The sequence below is a fragment of the Nycticebus coucang genome, chromosome 7, assembly GCF_027406575.1.
Source record: "Nycticebus coucang isolate mNycCou1 chromosome 7, mNycCou1.pri, whole genome shotgun sequence".
Taxonomy (NCBI): Eukaryota; Metazoa; Chordata; class Mammalia; order Primates; family Lorisidae; genus Nycticebus; species Nycticebus coucang.
Genome location: NC_069786.1, coordinates 93,932,357 through 93,950,135, shown reverse-complemented (window position 1 = coordinate 93,950,135; position 17,779 = coordinate 93,932,357). Strand labels below are relative to the sequence as shown.

The following is a 17,779-nucleotide window of genomic DNA, read 5'->3' as shown; positions in this document are numbered from 1 at the left end:
GTGATTAAAAAATGTCTGACATTATATTTCAGAGATGATTGTACAGTATATACCAGATATGGTAAATATACTAAAAACCATTGAAATTGTATGTGAATTATAGTGTGTATAGTATATGTTGTTAAAAGATGGAATGGCAAACAGGTATTTTGTTTGCGTAACTATGTGCCTCAATTTTTATGTCACTTAATGTAATCCATTCATAATAAAATTTGTTAAAGGGTTTGGAAAACAACAGTAAAAAAAAAAAAAAAAGTGGAAGCAGAGAGACCAGTTAGTAAACTATTATGGTAGTTCACACAAGAGATGATCATGGTGGTTGGATTAGGAAGGTAGTGGTAGAAATGATGAGAATCTTCAACTGGGGATATATTTGGAAGGTGGAGCAAGGCAGAACTTACTGACGGATTGGATTCCATGTGTAAGAGAAAGAGACAAATTAAGCATGGATATCTAAACCAAGTGATGAGCAGACATTTCTTGCAGGAACCTTCTCCTTCTTAACATCCTAAGTAAGTATCACAAATTTGTTTCACATTCTTCAAAGAATCCTTCCCTTCTCTTTTAGCTAGTGTTGCCTCTACTAAAAGGAATGCCGGTAGAGAATGTGTGACCTGTTCACTTGTTATTTACTTTCTAATTTTGAAAATATTTAGGGCATACTTACTGTGTTTAAGGCATGAAGTTGCTAGGTTAATTGTTCTTCTAAATTGGCACTATTAGTGGATTTCATCCTGAAATAAGATGGTTTATATTCATGATGTGAGATAAAGTTATTTATTAAGAGATTTTGAAAAAAGACTGGATGAAACTTTTAAAATTTTATTTAATTTGCATTAAACTCTTTTCCTTTGCAGTTCGTTCTGTTGGCTCTATTGCTCTTAGAAAAGCAGAAGACATTGACTTCAAGTACCACTTTGACTTCTTTAGTGTGAACTTCAATGAAGAATTGGTGGCCCTATATGGTGGAAGTCTTCAGAAGCAGACCAAGTTTGTACATGAATGCATTAAGACAATTCTTAAACTCTATAAGGTAAGAGATAAGCATGCAAATCAATAGTGGTACAATCTATAAACATTTTTTCTTAAGGGAATCAGTATATTTTAAATCATATATTTGTTTATATGGCAGTTAAAGCAAAGATGGCACAAATTTGTTTTTTTAAATTATTTTATTTTGGGGGAGTCGATTGTTTTGAACTCAGTGGTGATTTTGAAGTTTAAGTTGAATTTTCAAGAAACTTATCTTGCAAATTCAGGGAATTTTTTTTTTTAAACTTTATATGTAAATTAGGAGTGCAGTGCATTTCCTAAAAGTCACTGGTATAGGTTTCTGCTTCTAGCCATGAATAAACAACTAGTACTTTAGTTTCCATCTTAACAATCCTTAAATGTAAACCTCAAAAGTATCAAGCAAAGTTAAAGATTTAAAAGTAAAAGATGCCCATAACAAAGAAACAAATGGAGCATCTCAGCAGAAACTGTGATACCGTGGATCCCATTGACATGATGCACCGGGGAGAACACAACATCATTTCTGTGGTTTTATTGCTAAAAGTTCGTACCCTCATTCTAATCATGAGAAAACTTCAGATGACCCGAGATTGAGAGACGGGTATAAAATAACTTCAAAAGTATCAAAGTCATAAAATATTAAGGAAAGACTGAAAATTATCACAGATCGGAGGAAACTAAGGAGAGATAATTAGAAATGCAAGGTGGAGTGCTAGATGGAATTTTGAAAAAGAAAAAGTACATTAGAGAAAAAACTGGTGAGATTTAAAATAGATCTTCAGTGTAGTTAATACTGTTATATTAATGCTAATTTCCAATTTTGGTTGTATAAAATGTGAACATCAGGGGAGTTGAATAAAGGGATATATGGGAACTCTATCATTTTTGTGCTTTTTCTTAATTGGTTAAAAACAATAAAAAAAGTTTTTACAGCAAAAAAATGCATTATAGTAATGGCATTCCTAGCCAGAGCAGTTAGATGAGAAAAAGAAATGAGCTATAACATTTATAATAAAAAAATATACTTTTTAAAAGTTGAGGCTTTTAGAAAGTAAGATTACTATCATAAGCAAGTACTTTAGAAGTTAGAGGACAACTAAATCTTGTTAAGTGGTTAGGATTTATGGGTGGGAAAGAGAGAGGACGTTCTGGGTGGAGAAAACCTCATTCATTATGAGTTTTTAAATAAATATAGCAGTGAACAGAAATCCAAGCCTTCATAGAGGGCTATCTCCTCAGAGAGGAGAGAGGGAGATAATAAACATGTTTCATAAGAAACATACATACAATCTTATATGATTATAAATTCCAGGAAGAAAAATAAAAGAGAAAAGGGAGCTAGGCAGTTGAGGGAGAGGATTACAATGATAAATAAGGGTGCTCAAGGAAGACCTATTTTGAGAAGCAGACAATTTAATACATATCAAATACATGAGGGAGTGACCTACTTGGCTATATGGGAAGAGAATACTCTAGAATACAGGAAACAAATACACGAGGCAGGGACATACATGCTGTATTTGAGGAAAAACAAGGAAACTAGTATGGCTGGAACAGAGTGAGTTGGTAGAAGTTAGGGGGTAGCAGACTGATTGTAGAGCTTTATGGGAAATTTTAAGAATTTTGCCTTTTATTTGGATTGATACAGAAAACCACTATAAAGATTTTTGAGTAGAGGCATAACACGTTCTTATATAAGTTTAACAGTATCATATCATTCTGTCTGCTTTTAAGGATAAACAGAGGGGATGTAAAGGTGGAAGCTGAGAGACCAGTTAGAAGGCTATCGCAGTAATTCAGGCAAGACATAAAGGTGCTTTAAATCAAGTTGGTAGCAGTTGGAGTGATGAAAAGTGGTCAAATTGGTGTAAATCTTAAAGGTTGAGCAACAAGATTTACTGGCAGATCAGATATGGAGGAGCAATGTGAGAAGAAAAGAGTTAAGAATGACTGCAGGTTTTTTTGACTAAATAACTGGAAAGATATGAATTGATATGATATGAATCTGATGGAGAAGAATGTAAGAGGAACAGATTTTAGACACGTTTAGTTTGAGATGCATATTAGATATTCCATGCATAGTTGTTGTGTAGGTGGAGTTTAAGACTAGATTTTAAAAGGAGAGGTCACACTTTATGGGGGCAAGACATGATTGCAAGAGGGACTTTACCTAACAATTGCAATCAGTGTAACCTGGTTATTATACCCTCAATGAATCCCCAACAATAAAAAAAAAAAAAAAGGAGAGGTCCAGTCTGAAGATAATGAGGGTTCACTCTGTATAGATGTATTTAAAGCCCTGAGGCTAGATGAGATTACCAGTGGTGTCAACATACTAATAGTTATAAAAGCGATCTGAAATCTGAGGCCTGGGTCTCTCGAGTTTTAAGAAATGAAGAGAGACAAGAAGTAACCAGCAACAGAAACTGAAAAGGAGTAGCCAGTGAGGTAGGAGTAGAAGTAAAAGAATTCATTGTTAAGGAAACCATGCAAAATATTTCAAAGAAAGAAGTAATCAACTATGTTAAATGATGTTAATAGGTTAAATAAGATGAGGATTAAGAATGGATTATTAAATTCCTTCATGATTTGGTGAGAGCGGTTTTGGTGGAGTGTTATGGTGAAAACCTAATTGGAATGGATTTAAGGGTATATGGAAGTTGAGAAATTGAAGACCATAAGTACTGTATATACTGTTTTTGAAGAGTGTTCCTACAAAGAGATGTAGAGAAAGTGCCCTCATAAGGGGAAATGAGAGTTAAAAAACAATTATTTATCTTTTGTCTTTCTTTTTTTTTTGAGACAGAATCTCACTTGGTCACCGTTGGTAGAGTGCCATGGCTCTTAGCTCACAGCAACCTCAAACTCTTGGGGGTCAGGGAATTCTCTTGCCTCAGCCTCCCAGGTAGCTGGGACTACAGGTGTCTACCACAGAGCCTGGCTATTTTTTAGAGACGGGCGGGGTCTTGCTCTTGCCCAAGTTGGTCTCGAACTTGTGAGCTCAGGCAATCCACCCGTTTCAGCCTCCCAAGTACTGAGATTACAGGCATGTGTTTATCTTTTTTTAAGAGAATAATAGTACACTTATACACAAATGTAAATAACCTTGTACAGAGTGAATTACAATGATACATGAAAAAAATGGGAAGAATTTCTGGAATTATGTACTTGAGAAGGCCAAAATGGATAGGTTTCAGAGCCTTGTAGAGGTTGGCTTTTGTTAAGATTAGGTCTATGCCAGTGATCTCCAAGACTATCTACAGGTTTGAAGATTTGCCGGGTCAGCACATAGTTGTACTCATGGTTATGATTTATTACAGTGAAAGGATAGAAAGCAAAATCAGCAAAGGGAAAAGGTACATGGATGAAATCCAGAGGAAACTAGTTGCAGGCTTCCAGAAATCATCTCACAGGGGAGTCACACAGGATGCACTTAATTCCCACACCAACAAATTGTGACTTGTGTTAACTATTGTCTAGGAGGGGAACTCATTATACTTAATGCCCAAGGTTTTGATTAGAGGGTTATCATGTAGACATCCTCTGTCTAGCACATACCAAGATTCCAGCCTGAAGGACAGCAGGCATTCAGCATAAAGTGCATCATTTACCCTAACAGTTTAGGTACAGTGAGCCATTCTTATTATTTATAGCAGTGATTTTCAACTGGTGTGCCTCACGAAGCACACTGATATACTGCGAGAAGATCTTAAGTGTCCCTCAAAGATTTTTAAAGATCATTAATTACTTTTGAAAGAAGTTCGAAGTACAATTTTTTTACTCTTTTTTTTGATTAACATAATTTAAGTGTTCCACAAAGTTTAGCCATAGGTTCAGGTGTGCTGTGTGATTAAAAAAAAAAAGGTTGAAAAACACTAATTTACAGAATGGTGGGAATCCCCCCGCGCCCCCCCCCCCCAGATATAAGGTTTCATATTTCATCCATGAGCCAGCTTTGCCTGCAGTCCATTCTAAGGATAGCAGTCTCAGGCTTACTGTATTAATTCTTTCTGCACAAAATCCAGTTTATTCGTAGGAGAGAAGGCGCATGTGAAGGATCAGTGTGTGGGGTGATGAGCAAAAGCTTGATAGTGGAACAGAGGCTGCTGGTGAAGACAAAGATTTTTAGAAAAGCAATACTTATTTTAAAAATGAAATTCGTAATTGTCACTGAATAAATGATTGGAATGGTGGTTTATTTTTAAACCGATATGCATAGTAGGAAAATAATTAGATAAAATAGGAGATACCATTATAATAAGGTAGTACATTGCTATGGCTTTTTTTGTGATATTTTTAGTTTCAGATGAATGATCTGATTTCTTATGTCCTGTAAAACCTAATATTCTGGTATACACCAAATATTACTCCTCAGATTACATTCAGCATAACAAATGGTGCAAGCATGATTTATTAGACCAATATTCCAATTTGGGCTTAGGAAACCAAGGTATACGTATAAAAGTATTTGGCAGAACACAAAATAGTATGTATATACTAATTTAAACTGTATAAGAATACATTTCTATACCTTATGATGGGAGGTTATATAAATAATTTTCATTTTTCTATAAAGTTACTCATATACAGAAGGGAATAGTTAGTATTTTTATTATGGTACCAAGACTAATTATGCCATGGTGATTTGTTTTAATAGGGTCAAGAATTTGCTCCAAAAAGTGTGGCAATAATTGGTCATTCTATGGGTGGCCTTGTTGCAAGAGCATTGCTTACATTGAAAAATTTTAAACAAGATTTGATAAGTCTTCTCATTACACAAGCCACACCTCATGTTGCTCCTGTGATGCCATTAGACCGTTTCATTACAGGTGAGTACTGTTACATAAACACCAACTGACCTCCTATTGCTGTTCAAGATAACATATTCAAGATATGGTACATATTTATCCATGTGTGACGTAGCTTGACTGCAAATCAGCACTTCCAGTTTTGAGCATCCCTGTTTATGTATTTCATCTTAGGGTTATAATTAAAACTATTGTTAGTTTTTTCTGTCGTGGCATCTTAACGTGGTTGACATGCGTTTTATAATCCCTAGATAGTAGTTTCAATTTAATTATTCTCAAGGATGGTTCCCTATCTCTTATTTATTTATTTATTGAGACCAATTCTCACTCTATTGCCCTGAGGTTGAGTGCTATGGCATCATAGCTCACACTCAACCTCAAACTCCTCTTGCCTCAGCCTCCCAAGTAGCTGGGAGTACAGGTGGCTGCCACAATGCCCGGCTATTTTTAGAGACAGGGTCCTGCTCTTGCTCAGGCTGGTCTTGAAACCACGAGCTTAGGCAATCTCCCTGCCTGGGCCTCCCATAATGAGCTACCATGCCCGGCCTGATTCCCTATTTCTTAAGATGTGTCTAAACTTCGTTTTAAAAACTTTTTTGGAATAGAATAATATTTAAGTACAATAGCAATGTCTTGTTTTTAAATAAATAGGTATGCTAATGCTTGGTGAGGTAGAATTGCTAATATTTATTGAGGTTTTATTATATTTGGGGCAATATTAAAGAATTTCACATGATATATTACCACCCTTAATCTTCACTATAGTTCTGTGAAGTTGGTACCATTATTATTCTCTTGTTTATGGCTTGAAAAAGAGGGCAAGATGAAGTTCTTGACAAAGTCATAGGGGAAGAAATTAGTTGAGCCAGTATTTGACCCTGACAAACTTGTTCCTTGTTTCTGTGCTCTTAACTTTTGCATGCTGTACTGCTTCTTACTGACCTGCATTACAATAGCATAGGAAATAAAACTATGGATAATACTATAATATTTCAGGAACTTTTGAATGAACAGTAGGAGTTTATGATTGATATCATCTAAATAGTGATAATGTCACAGAATAAGAATTAACTGCCTACTTTCTAAACTTTTGTTAAAGTCAAAGATTATCTTCATTGCTTATAGAAATACTACATGAGTAGAAGAAAATCTTGAGAAAGAATTTTTTTCTTGATCAGTAAACTTATAACTATCTGTCAAAATTTGCATTATCTTCATTTTGATGAGAACTTTGTTTCTAGTTAAGTGAGAAATATCCTCCATTGACTCCAAACTGAAGTAGGTTCTAAAGTGCCCATCTTAACAACATTACCAAGGCATAATTTATTTGCTAGAGGTATCTGACACAACAGTACTTGTTAGGAGAAGTGGCTTTGGTTTTACATTTAAAAGTTTGCCTAGTGGGGCGGTGGTGTGTGTCACACTTTATGGGAGTAAAACATGATTGCAAGAGGGACTTTGCCTAACAATTGCAATCAGTGTAACCTGGCTTATTGTACCCTCAATGAATCCCCAACAATAAAAAAAAAAAAAAAATTAAACTTAAAAAAAAAAAGTTTGCCTGTAGAAATCTTTTAACAGCAAAAAGTTTTACTATTAAAGTTGTTTAAATCTGTGGTAATACTTGTAGTAATCAAAATGACCATAGGTTTAGAAAAAAAATCAAAGGTTAAAAGTCATAGTACTTGTCACAACAATTGAGAACTCTTTGTATTATTGCATTTGTATGGTATATATAGATGAGGCATGTAAATTAAATTAAAATGATTTGAGGCTGGCCGTGGTGGCGCACACCTGTAATCCTAGCACTCTGGGAGGTCAAGGCAGGTGGATTGCCTGAGCTTGTGGGTTCAAAAGACCTTGTCTCTAAGAAAAAAAATAGCCAGGCATTGTGACAGATGCCTGCAGTCCCAGCTACTTAGGAGGCTGAAGAGATAACTTGAGCCTAAGAGTTTGAGGTTGCTGTGAGCTATGATGCTAGAACACTCTATGAAGGGCATCAAAGTTAGACTCCGTCTCAAAAAAAAAAAAAAAAATCGATAAATAAAATGACCTAAATAGATTTTAACAAATTCTTTGAGGAATGAATTTTTAATAGAGTTAGGTTGTATTGTTTTGAAAGATGGTGATGATCTGTCTCTAAAAGGCTTAGGATGCTTTCCTTGTAATCTTTTCTCTTTGTTCTATGTTTATTTAAGTAAGTCAGAATTAGAATGAAGAAAGCAAAAGAGCCACACATTTTTAGGTTTTGAGAGACAGAGATCCCTGTAACCTTCAGAAGCAGATTTCCTGAATATTTTTGGCAGAAGTACCTTAAACAGGGGGAAAGAGGCCCTGTACTGGACTCTGCATTTTAGAGGGCCCTGCCCTGGACTTGCCCTTCACTATTCAGTAGGAAGTATACAGATTAAGTTTCCCCACTTAGAGCTCATGCCTTTACTTTCTTGACCATGATCCAGGTAACCAACAGGCCTGCAGACTTTTCTTACCCAAATACCCCAGGCCTACTTTAGGGCCTATGTGGGTCTCTTACATGGCTTTGTCCTCCTAAGGGCAGGTATGTATAATCCTAAACTTGAGTTATAGCTAAGGGGTCTTCAGTAGGTTCAGACAGAGCTTGGATATGCACATGAGGCCCTTGTGATACGGGATAGAATTGGGTTGAGAAGAGAAGGAGGATTGAATATTAAAGGCCCAAAAATCTGCTCTTCCTGTGCTGCAAAAACTCAGTGTTCAGCTCTGAGGTATCTGAGAATTCTTCCAGATTATTTCAGTGATAACATGTGTCAAGATAGTGAGAGAAAATATATTTAACAATTTCGTAGCTGGATTTTTGACTTTTAAGTATTTAGGCATATGGCATGTATACCACATTGGTACTCAGAGGCCAGACCCTCCAGATGTTATGATTGGATTGGCTTGGTGGCAGTGTAAGTAAATATTGCTGAGATCTTTAATTAGAGAAGCTTGCTATACCAAATGTTTGAAGACCTGGATGGGATCAAATGCCAGAATACAAACGTATTTTGTTTGTTTGTTTTTTGAGATGAGGTCTCACTCTATTGCTCAGACTAGAGGACTAGAGTCCATTGGCTCAAGTGATCTTCTTGCCACAGCCTCCCAAATAGCTAGTACTACAGATGCATGCCACCACACCTGGCTAATTTTTCTATTTTTTGTAGAGACAGGAATTTGATATGTTGCTCAGAATGATCTTAAACTCCTGAGCTCAAGCAGTCCTCCTGCCTCAATCTCCCAAAGTGCTGGGCTTACAGGCATGAGCCACTGCACTTGGTCAAGTTTTGATAATCAGAAAAAGAAATGACAACTCCCCTGCCCTGGCCTTGATGCTAAAATTTTCTCACTTCCATAAACAAAGTGAAAAATTGTTAGCAAATTCTTCCCTTTGAACTACTTCTTACACTAAATGTGTAGAATCCTAACTGAGATTTTCTATAGGGGCACAGTCCTAAGACTAATATCAATGGTGTTGTTCTGATTGTATTGTAAGAATTTAAATAGTGCTTTGTGTGATGATGGTTGGTCACAGTAGAAAAGTGCCGAGCCCTAATTTGCAGGGACATTGCCACAATGAGAAGGGTCTATAGCTATTTTGGTTAAACTACTTTATTAAGTGTAATTGATACACAAAAACCTGCACATATTGTATGATTTGACAGACTTCAACATATACCATGAAACCAATACCACAAATATCTACAACTTTTTGGCATAGTAAATTCCTCCCTCTGGAAGAATTTTAGAGTTTTTTCCCCCTTGCGACACTGTGTGACTCACAAGCAAGCATAGTCCTGTGAGATGCAGAAATATGTTTGCCTATGAACTTGTCAAAGCTAGTGAGATTTCGATAGCTTTTTTCTTTATTGATAATTTTAGTAGCTCTTAGTATTTGTACTTTAATGGGAAGCAGGAATGTGTAAACATACTGATTTTACTCAAAATGGAGAAATGTAAATAACAGTTTGTAGAGCAATGTGAGTTAAGCAGAAATTTAAATTTCTGTATAGATATTGTTACAGGAAATGGCTATGCCTTTTCAACATCTCTTTTTTATTCCCTACCAGATTTTTATATGACTGTAAACAACTATTGGATTCTAAATGCTCAACACATAAATTTAACCACACTTTCTGTGGCTGGAGGATTTCGGGATTACCAAGTTCGTTCAGGACTGACTTTTCTACCAAAATTAAGCCATCATACCAGTGCCTTATCTGTTGTGGTAATCTTTTTTAAGATTCTACTGAAATAGTAATGTAATAGGCACAGTGGAACAAGAAAGAAGAAATACTGATAATGACTGCTGAGTTGGTGGTTTAGGACTTTTGTACATGTGTGTTTGTGGGAGTGAGGGTGTGAGAGAGAGAGAGAATGAGACTATGAATAAATGAATAGCAGTGTGTTGGGAGGGCAGAGTCATGGATGTTTATGTCCATAGACATAAAAAAGGACCTTAGAAACATTGTGAAAATAACTCTATTTGAGGAATAATTGTTTCTTGTCCAAAATAAGAGCCTATCCATCAATTAGAGTTGCAAATGTAAGGAAGTATGAAGTCTAAGGGAATCAAGTTACATCTGAGTGTTATACTCTATGCTATAGTAGTAGAATATCAAACATATCACATACTCTTGAATGCTAAGCTTGGTTGAAGGTTTACCAATTTTAAAATGATTAGCTTTGATAGTGTCAGTATAAATAGAACCCTGATTGATTAATTTGCTATTTATTCTTCCCTGCTAGGACATCAAGTATTTGGTCTTTAACTGGGATACATAACCTATGTAAAGTGAGTTCAAGTTTCCTTTTAGGACTTCTTTTTTGTATATTTAACCTTGAAGTCTTCAGTTAAGATCTTCTTAACTCAGTATATACATCATGTCCAAATGTAACTTATTTTCTGAAGAGAAAATCCATAGAATGTGGTATGCCCATTCCTTTTGCTTTTTAGAAGATAGTTCTAGAAAGTCACTGTTCCATAGTTAAAAAGACTCCTTTGTTCATCTCATTTACTGTTGCCCTATGTTAGATTGCTGTTCATTCATTAAATAGGTATTTCCTGAATGCTTTCCATACATAGAACAAAAATTATGAAGCTATTCTGCTGTTATCTACCATTTTCTTACAATTGGAAGAATTGGGATTTAGCCAGAATAGCTTTGGAACTAAATTAGTAAATCTATTAACCTTCATTGTTGGTGGTATGGATCTTGTTATTTGGTGTTAAATATTTGGGGCAGATATTTGCTGGGACTCCTTGAAAAGCTAAATGTCAACTTTTTAGTTAACACACATGATTTAGTCATATAAAATTAAATATAACTTATTTCCTAGACTTTGTCTGCAGCATGATACTGTATTGATACCACATCTTGAAGCTTGTTTTTTTAAAGAACTTTGATCTTTTTAATCTTCCGTGTATGCATATATTTCCCTATTTTTTCTAATCCATCTGATGTGTTGCTTTCAAAAAAGCTCGTATTGCTGATATCTGTATCTCTGAGGAAAATATTTTAGTATGTAGTGCTCTCAAAGCTGGCTGTTAAATAAACTGAGTTTATTTTTTTTTTTTTTAGCCTCCAGATAGTATTACAGTCTTTCATATAGCTACATGTATATTTACTTTTCAAAAACAATTATTAAGAAGTGACAACTTTTGGGCAGTGCCTGTGGCTCAGGGAGTAGTGCGCTGGCCCCATAGACCAGAGGTGGCAGGTTCAAGCCTGGCCCCGGCCAAAAACTACAAAAAAAAAAAAAGAGAGAGATACTTTAAAAAGAACACTTAAATGATATTTACATCCATTGGGACTAGAGAAATCATTTAAGTTAGAGACCATAATTATTTGGGTTAGCTAAACTACTATAATAATACAACCCAAGTTTTTTTTTTTTTTTTAATTGTTGGGGATTCATTGAGGGTACAATAAGCCAGGTTACACTGATTGCATTTGTTAGGTAAAGTCCTCTTGCAATCATGTCTTGCCCCCAGAAGGTGTGGCACACACCAAGGCCCCGCCCCCCTCCCACCTTCCCTCTCTCTGCTTTTCCTTCCCCCCCACCATGACCTTAATTGTCATTAATTGTCCTCATATCAAAATTGAGTACATGGGATTCATGCTTCTCCATTCTTGCGATGCTTTACTAAGAATAATATCTTCTACTTCCATCCAGGTTAATATGAAGGATGTAAAGTCTCCGTTTTTTTTTAATAGCTGAATAGTATTCCATAGTATACATATACAACCTAAGTTTTAGTAAGCCATCATCAGTAATTTCTGAATATATCAAGTGCTTATAAATTCACCAAGTAAGCTATAGATTCTTCCCACTTCAGAATCTAGAACCCAAAGACCTGTTATTCACAGAGTACAAGGGTGATAATTATATCTTAGACATTATGATTACTCCCCCTTTTTTCAGTTCATTTATTAGAGAGGCAATTTAGGCCTCTAAATTTTCCTGTGTCTATTTTATCAGTCTCTATTTTCTTCTGACAGTTCTAGTGATGGCAGCTCATTGTGTTTTTGATAGTGCAGAGAGAGGGGCTATGAAAAATAAAATCAGATTTACTTAATGAGCCCCTATGGTGTGTAAGGTACTATTCACAAAAAGATCATTACTTAGTGTGGAAAGGAGTCTTTAGTTGCAAAGGGTGCTGTGTCATTATTAGGAAGCCTTATGCAAATAGGTATGTTTTTAAGGAGCCTTTTGCACTTATGTCTCTAACTAGTACTACACATTCTAATCAAATCATCTTTTCAGAAGAGTAAGCCTGGCCTCACTTATGAGAGTCTGATTTGGTAGCTTCAGAGTTGTAATCAGGCATATTTATTTTGAAAAATCTTCCCAGATATAGGTATTTCTGTGGTACACCACTGATGAAGTAACATCTTATGATCTGTTAAGTGATAGTTTAATAAAACCCAAAATTATCAAAATACCTATTTTAACTTATGTGTAAACTATGATTTATTGAAGAATCTTAACTCAGCCTCTCATAAGAATAATTAAGTTTGATATTAAACTTCAGTAAATAATCTGTGGATGCTTTAATAATTTTTAAAGGGCAATAAGCTGATTTACCAGTAATGACATTTAGAGAGAATTATGTTATTTTATGCAGGAAAATCTGAACATGTTTGGATCTTTTTTTAAAGAATGTATCATTTTTATTTTATGTATTCATTTATTTTTTTTTTGAGAGAGTCTGACTCTGTGCCCTAGATCAAGTATCAAGGCATCCTAGCTACAGCAGCCTTAAACTCTTGGGCTGAAGTGATCCTCTTGCCTCAGCCACCCCCAGAAACTGGGACTACACTGGCTGGTTTTTCTATTTTTAGCACAGACGGGGATCTCACTTTTGCTTAGGCTGGTCTTGAATTCTTCAGCTCAAGTGATCCACCCACCTTGGCCTCCCAGAGTGCTAGGGAATATAGGAGAATGTATCATTTTAAAATGTCTACACATCATAATATAGTGAAACTAATGAGTATCTGAATGTTAGATTATAAGAATTTTAAACCTCTTGGGGAATAATAAATGTGCTTTTCTTAACTTTGAATTTTTTTTTCTTTTTTTAAGAGTTCAGCAGTGCCCAAGACTTGGGTTTCAACAGATCACCTCTCCATTGTGTGGTAAGTTAATACTTGTCTAATTTTTTTTGATGATTTGTTGTGGTCCTCTTTTTATACCGATGCAGTGATTAGTTGGTTAGCTTTCTTAAACTTTACTCATAAATAAATAAGGTTATAGGAGAAAGATTTATTTAAGAGCTTAGAACTCTAACTTTGGTTCTTGCCTCAGTTTGACCAAGATTCCCTTGACAACTTACAAAATCATCTCCTGAAGAACCAGTAGCATCAGCCTCAAATGACGCTAATGTCAAATCCCAAAGTTTTAGAATTTGCCCTAATTGGGGAGAATCAAACGCATTTGTGGTAGGACTTTCTGAACTCCTGGCAAATAACCATACTCAGGGACATGGTGCAATAGTGACTGTTCTACGGAGCAGCATGTGGAAAACCAAGTAAGAATCAGACTATTGGCCCCTGTGGCTCAAGGAGTAGGGCGCCGGTCCCATATGCCAGAGGTGGTGGGTTCAAACCCAGCCCCGGCCAAATTAAAAAAAAAAAAAAAAGAATCAGACTATCCTTTATCCTTAATACAAATTTAAAAATGAGAGTATGGATCAAGAAATAGGTAGACTGTACTATTTATCTCTATATATGTTTTGGCTTAAAGATTCTCTTTTGACTTTTCTTTGACTGTGCAAGCAGTAGTGGCTGCAAGAACCATACAGTTCAAGCATATATAGATGGGGTAGATGTATGTCTGTAGCTAGGGCAGGTGAAGAAGGGAAGACCGAAGTACCCTAACAGTTCTTTCATAACATCCAGGAAGATTTAATTTGATTTATTTGCATAGGTTTCAATTTTTAAAATTTATGCTTTGTTTTTAACAATAAATTTATTGTTTATAAACAATACTTATCATTTATTAAATATTTATTACAAACAAAAATGTTATTGTTAACAATTTATTATTTATTAACAATAATAAAAATTATTGGTAATTATTTTTGAGTTTACAGCATTAAAAGAAATGTAGGTTTTCCATAAAATAATAGAATTGTGCATGCTTGAATGAAAAATATGTGTTTTTAAAAAGCTTCATTTGTAATACTTTGTTCTTTAGGTGTAAACAATTACAGTTGACTACAGTTCGAGCATTCTTTGATCTTATTGATGCTGATACTAAACAAGTATGTATTTTTAAACTAAAAATTATTTCAGTAAAGTTAAAGCTTTTGTTACAGAAATTATGGATTCAACACCTTTCTTTTTATTTCAATGAAAATAAAATAGAAGCCAATACCTTATGCCATTTTATTTATTTATTTTTTTTGGGGGGTTCCTGCCCCCATGTACTCTCAGTCCCGGGTGCCTCATCTCTCTTCCCCGGGATTTCCTCCCAGTCTTTTTTTTTTTTTTTTTAAAGGGTAGAATTGTTTCTTTTTTTTTTTTTTTTTTTATTGTTGGGGATTCATTGAGGGTACAATAAGCCAGGTTACACTGATTGCAATTGTTAGGTAAAGTCCCTCTTGCAATCATGTCTTGCCCCCATAAAGTGTGACACACACCAAGGCCCCACCCCCCTCCCTCCTTCCCTCTTTCTGTTTCCCCCTCCATAACCATAATTGTCATTAATTGTCCTCATATCAAAATTGAGTACATAGGATTCATGCTTCTCCATTCTTGTGATGCTTTACTAAGAATAATGTCTTCCACATCCATCCAGGTTAATACGAAGGATGTAAAGTCTCCATTTTTTTTAATGGCTGAATAGTATTCCATGGTATACATATACCACAGCTTGTTAATCCATTCCTGGGTTGGTGGGCATTTAGGCTGTTTCCACATTTTGGCGATTATAAATTGAGCTGCAATAAACAGTCTAGTACAAGTGTCCTTATGATAAAAGGATTTCTTTCCTTCTGGGTAGATGCCCAGTAATGGGATTGCAGAATCAAATGGGAGGTCTAGGTTGAGTGCTTTGAGGTTTCTCCATACTTCCTTCCAGAAAGGTTGTACTAGTTTGCAGTCCCACCAGCAGTGTAAAAGTGTTCCCTTCTCTCCACATCCACGCCAGCATCTGCAGTTTTGAGATTTTGTGATGTGGGCCATTCTCACTGGGGTTAGATGATATCTCAGGGTTGTTTTGATTTGCATTTCTCTAATATATAAGAGATGATGAACATTTTTTCATGTGTTTGATAGCCATTCGTCTGTCGTCTTTAGAGAAAGTTCTATTCATGTCTCTTGCCCATTGATATAAGGGATTGTTGGCTTTTTTCATGTGGATTAATTTGAGTTCTCTATAGATGCTAGTTATCAAGCTTTTGTCTGATTGAAAATATGCAAATATCCTTTCCCATTGTGTAGGTTGTCTCTTTGCTTTGGTTATTGTCTCCTTAGCTGTACAGAAGCTTTTCAGTTTAATGAAGTCCCATTTGTTTATTTTTGTTGTTGTTGCAATTGCCATGGCAGTCTTCTTCATGAAGTCTTTCCCCAGGCCAATATCTTCCAGTGTTTTTCCTATGCTTTCTTGGAGGATTTTTATTGTTTCATGCCTTAAGTTTAAGTCCTTTATCCATCTTGAATCAATTTTTGTGAGTGGGGAAAGGTGTGGGTCGAGTTTCAGTCTTTTACATGTAGACATCCAGTTCTCCCAACACCATTTATTGAATAGGGAGTCTTTCCCCCAAGGTATGTTCTTGTTTGGTTTATCAAAGATTAGGTGGTTGTAAAATGTTAGTTTCATTTCTTGGTTTTCAGTTCGATTCCAAGTGTCTATGTCTCTGTTTTTGTGCCAGTACCATGCTGTCTTGAGCACTATGGCTTTGTAGTACAGACTAAAATCTGGTTTGCTGATGCCCCCAGCTTTATTTTTGTTACAGAGAACTGCCTTAGCTATGCGGGTTTTTTTCCGGTTCCATACAAAACACAGAATCATTTTTTCCAAATGTTGAAAGTACGATGTTGGTATTTTGATAGGAATGGCATTGAATAGGTAGATTGCTTTGGGAAGTATAGACATTTTAACAATGTTGATTCTTCCCATCCATGAGCATGGTATGTTCTTCCATTTGTTAATATCCTCTGCTATTTCCTTTCTGAGGATTTCATAGTTTTCTTTATAGAGGTCCTTCACCTCCTTCGTTAGGTACACTCCTAGGTATTTCATTTTCTTTGAAACTATGGTGAAGGGAGTTGTGTCTTTAATTAGCTTCTCATCTTGACTGTTATTGGTGTACACAAAGGCTACTGACTTGTGGACATTGATTTTATATCCTGAAACATTGCTGTATTTTTTGATGACTTCTAGGAGTTTTGTGGTTGAGTCTTTGGGGTTCTCTAAGTATAACATCATGTCGTCAGCAAAGAGGGAGAGTTTGACTCCTCTGCTCCCATTTGCATTCCCTTTATTTCCTTGTCTTGCCTAATTGTATTGGCTAGAACTTCCAGCACTACGTTGAATAGTAAAGGTGACAGAGGACAACCTTGTCTGGTTCCAGTTCTAAGAGGAAAAGCTTTGAGTTTTACTCCATTCAGTAAAATATTGGCTGTGGGTTTGTCATAGATAGCTTCAATCAGTTTTAGAAATGTGCCACCTATGCCTATACTCTTCAGTGTTCTAATTAGAAAAGGATGCTGGATTTTATCAAATGCTTTTTCTGCATCTATTGAGAGGATCATGTGATCTTTCTTTTTGCCTCTGTTAATATGGTGGATAACGTTTATAGACTTGCGTATGTTAAAGCAGCCTTGCATCCCTGGGATGAAGCCTACTTGATCATGATGAATGACTTTTTTGATGATAAGCTGTAATCTGTTGGCTAGGATTTTGTTCAGAATTTTTGTGTCTATATTCATGAGTGAGATTGGTCTGAAATTCTCCTTTTTGTTTGGGTCTTTTCCTGGTTTTGGTATCAGGGTGATGTTTGCTTCATAGAATGTGTTGGGGAAGATTCCTTCTTCCTCAATTTTTTGGAATAATTTCTGCAGTACAGAAATAAGCTCTTCCTTGAAGGTTTGATAGAATTCTGGAGTGAAGCCATCTGGACCAGGGCATTTTTTGGTTGGAAGCTTTTTTATTGTTTCTTTGATGTCAGTGCTTGAAATTGGTCTGTTCAGGAGCTCTATTTCTTCCTGGCTGAGTCTAGGGAGGGGGTGTGATTCCAAATATTGATCCATTTCTTTCACATTGTCAAATTTCTGGGCATAGAGTTTCTGGTAGTATTCAGAGATGATCTCTTGTATCTCTGTGGGATCAGTTGTTATTTCCCTTTATCATTTCTGATTGAGGTTACTAGAGATTTTACTTTTCTATTCCTCGTTAGTCTGGCCAATGGTTTTCTAGTTTATTTATTTTTTCAA

The 17,779-nt window shown here is 35.7% G+C and overlaps 1 protein-coding gene across 1 annotated transcript in view; it reads left to right on the top strand.

The window, feature by feature from the left end:
- Nucleotides 1-17,779, top strand: part of PGAP1 (post-GPI attachment to proteins inositol deacylase 1) — a 97,426-nt gene that overhangs the window by 10,818 nt on the left and 68,829 nt on the right. Inside the window, exons 3-7 of the mRNA XM_053598404.1 lie at nt 858-1,033; nt 5,672-5,843; nt 9,908-10,065; nt 13,425-13,477; nt 14,538-14,604. Coding sequence (XP_053454379.1) covers nt 858-1,033; nt 5,672-5,843; nt 9,908-10,065; nt 13,425-13,477; nt 14,538-14,604 — 626 coding nt within the window. The remainder of the gene's footprint in view (nt 1-857; nt 1,034-5,671; nt 5,844-9,907; nt 10,066-13,424; nt 13,478-14,537; nt 14,605-17,779) is intronic.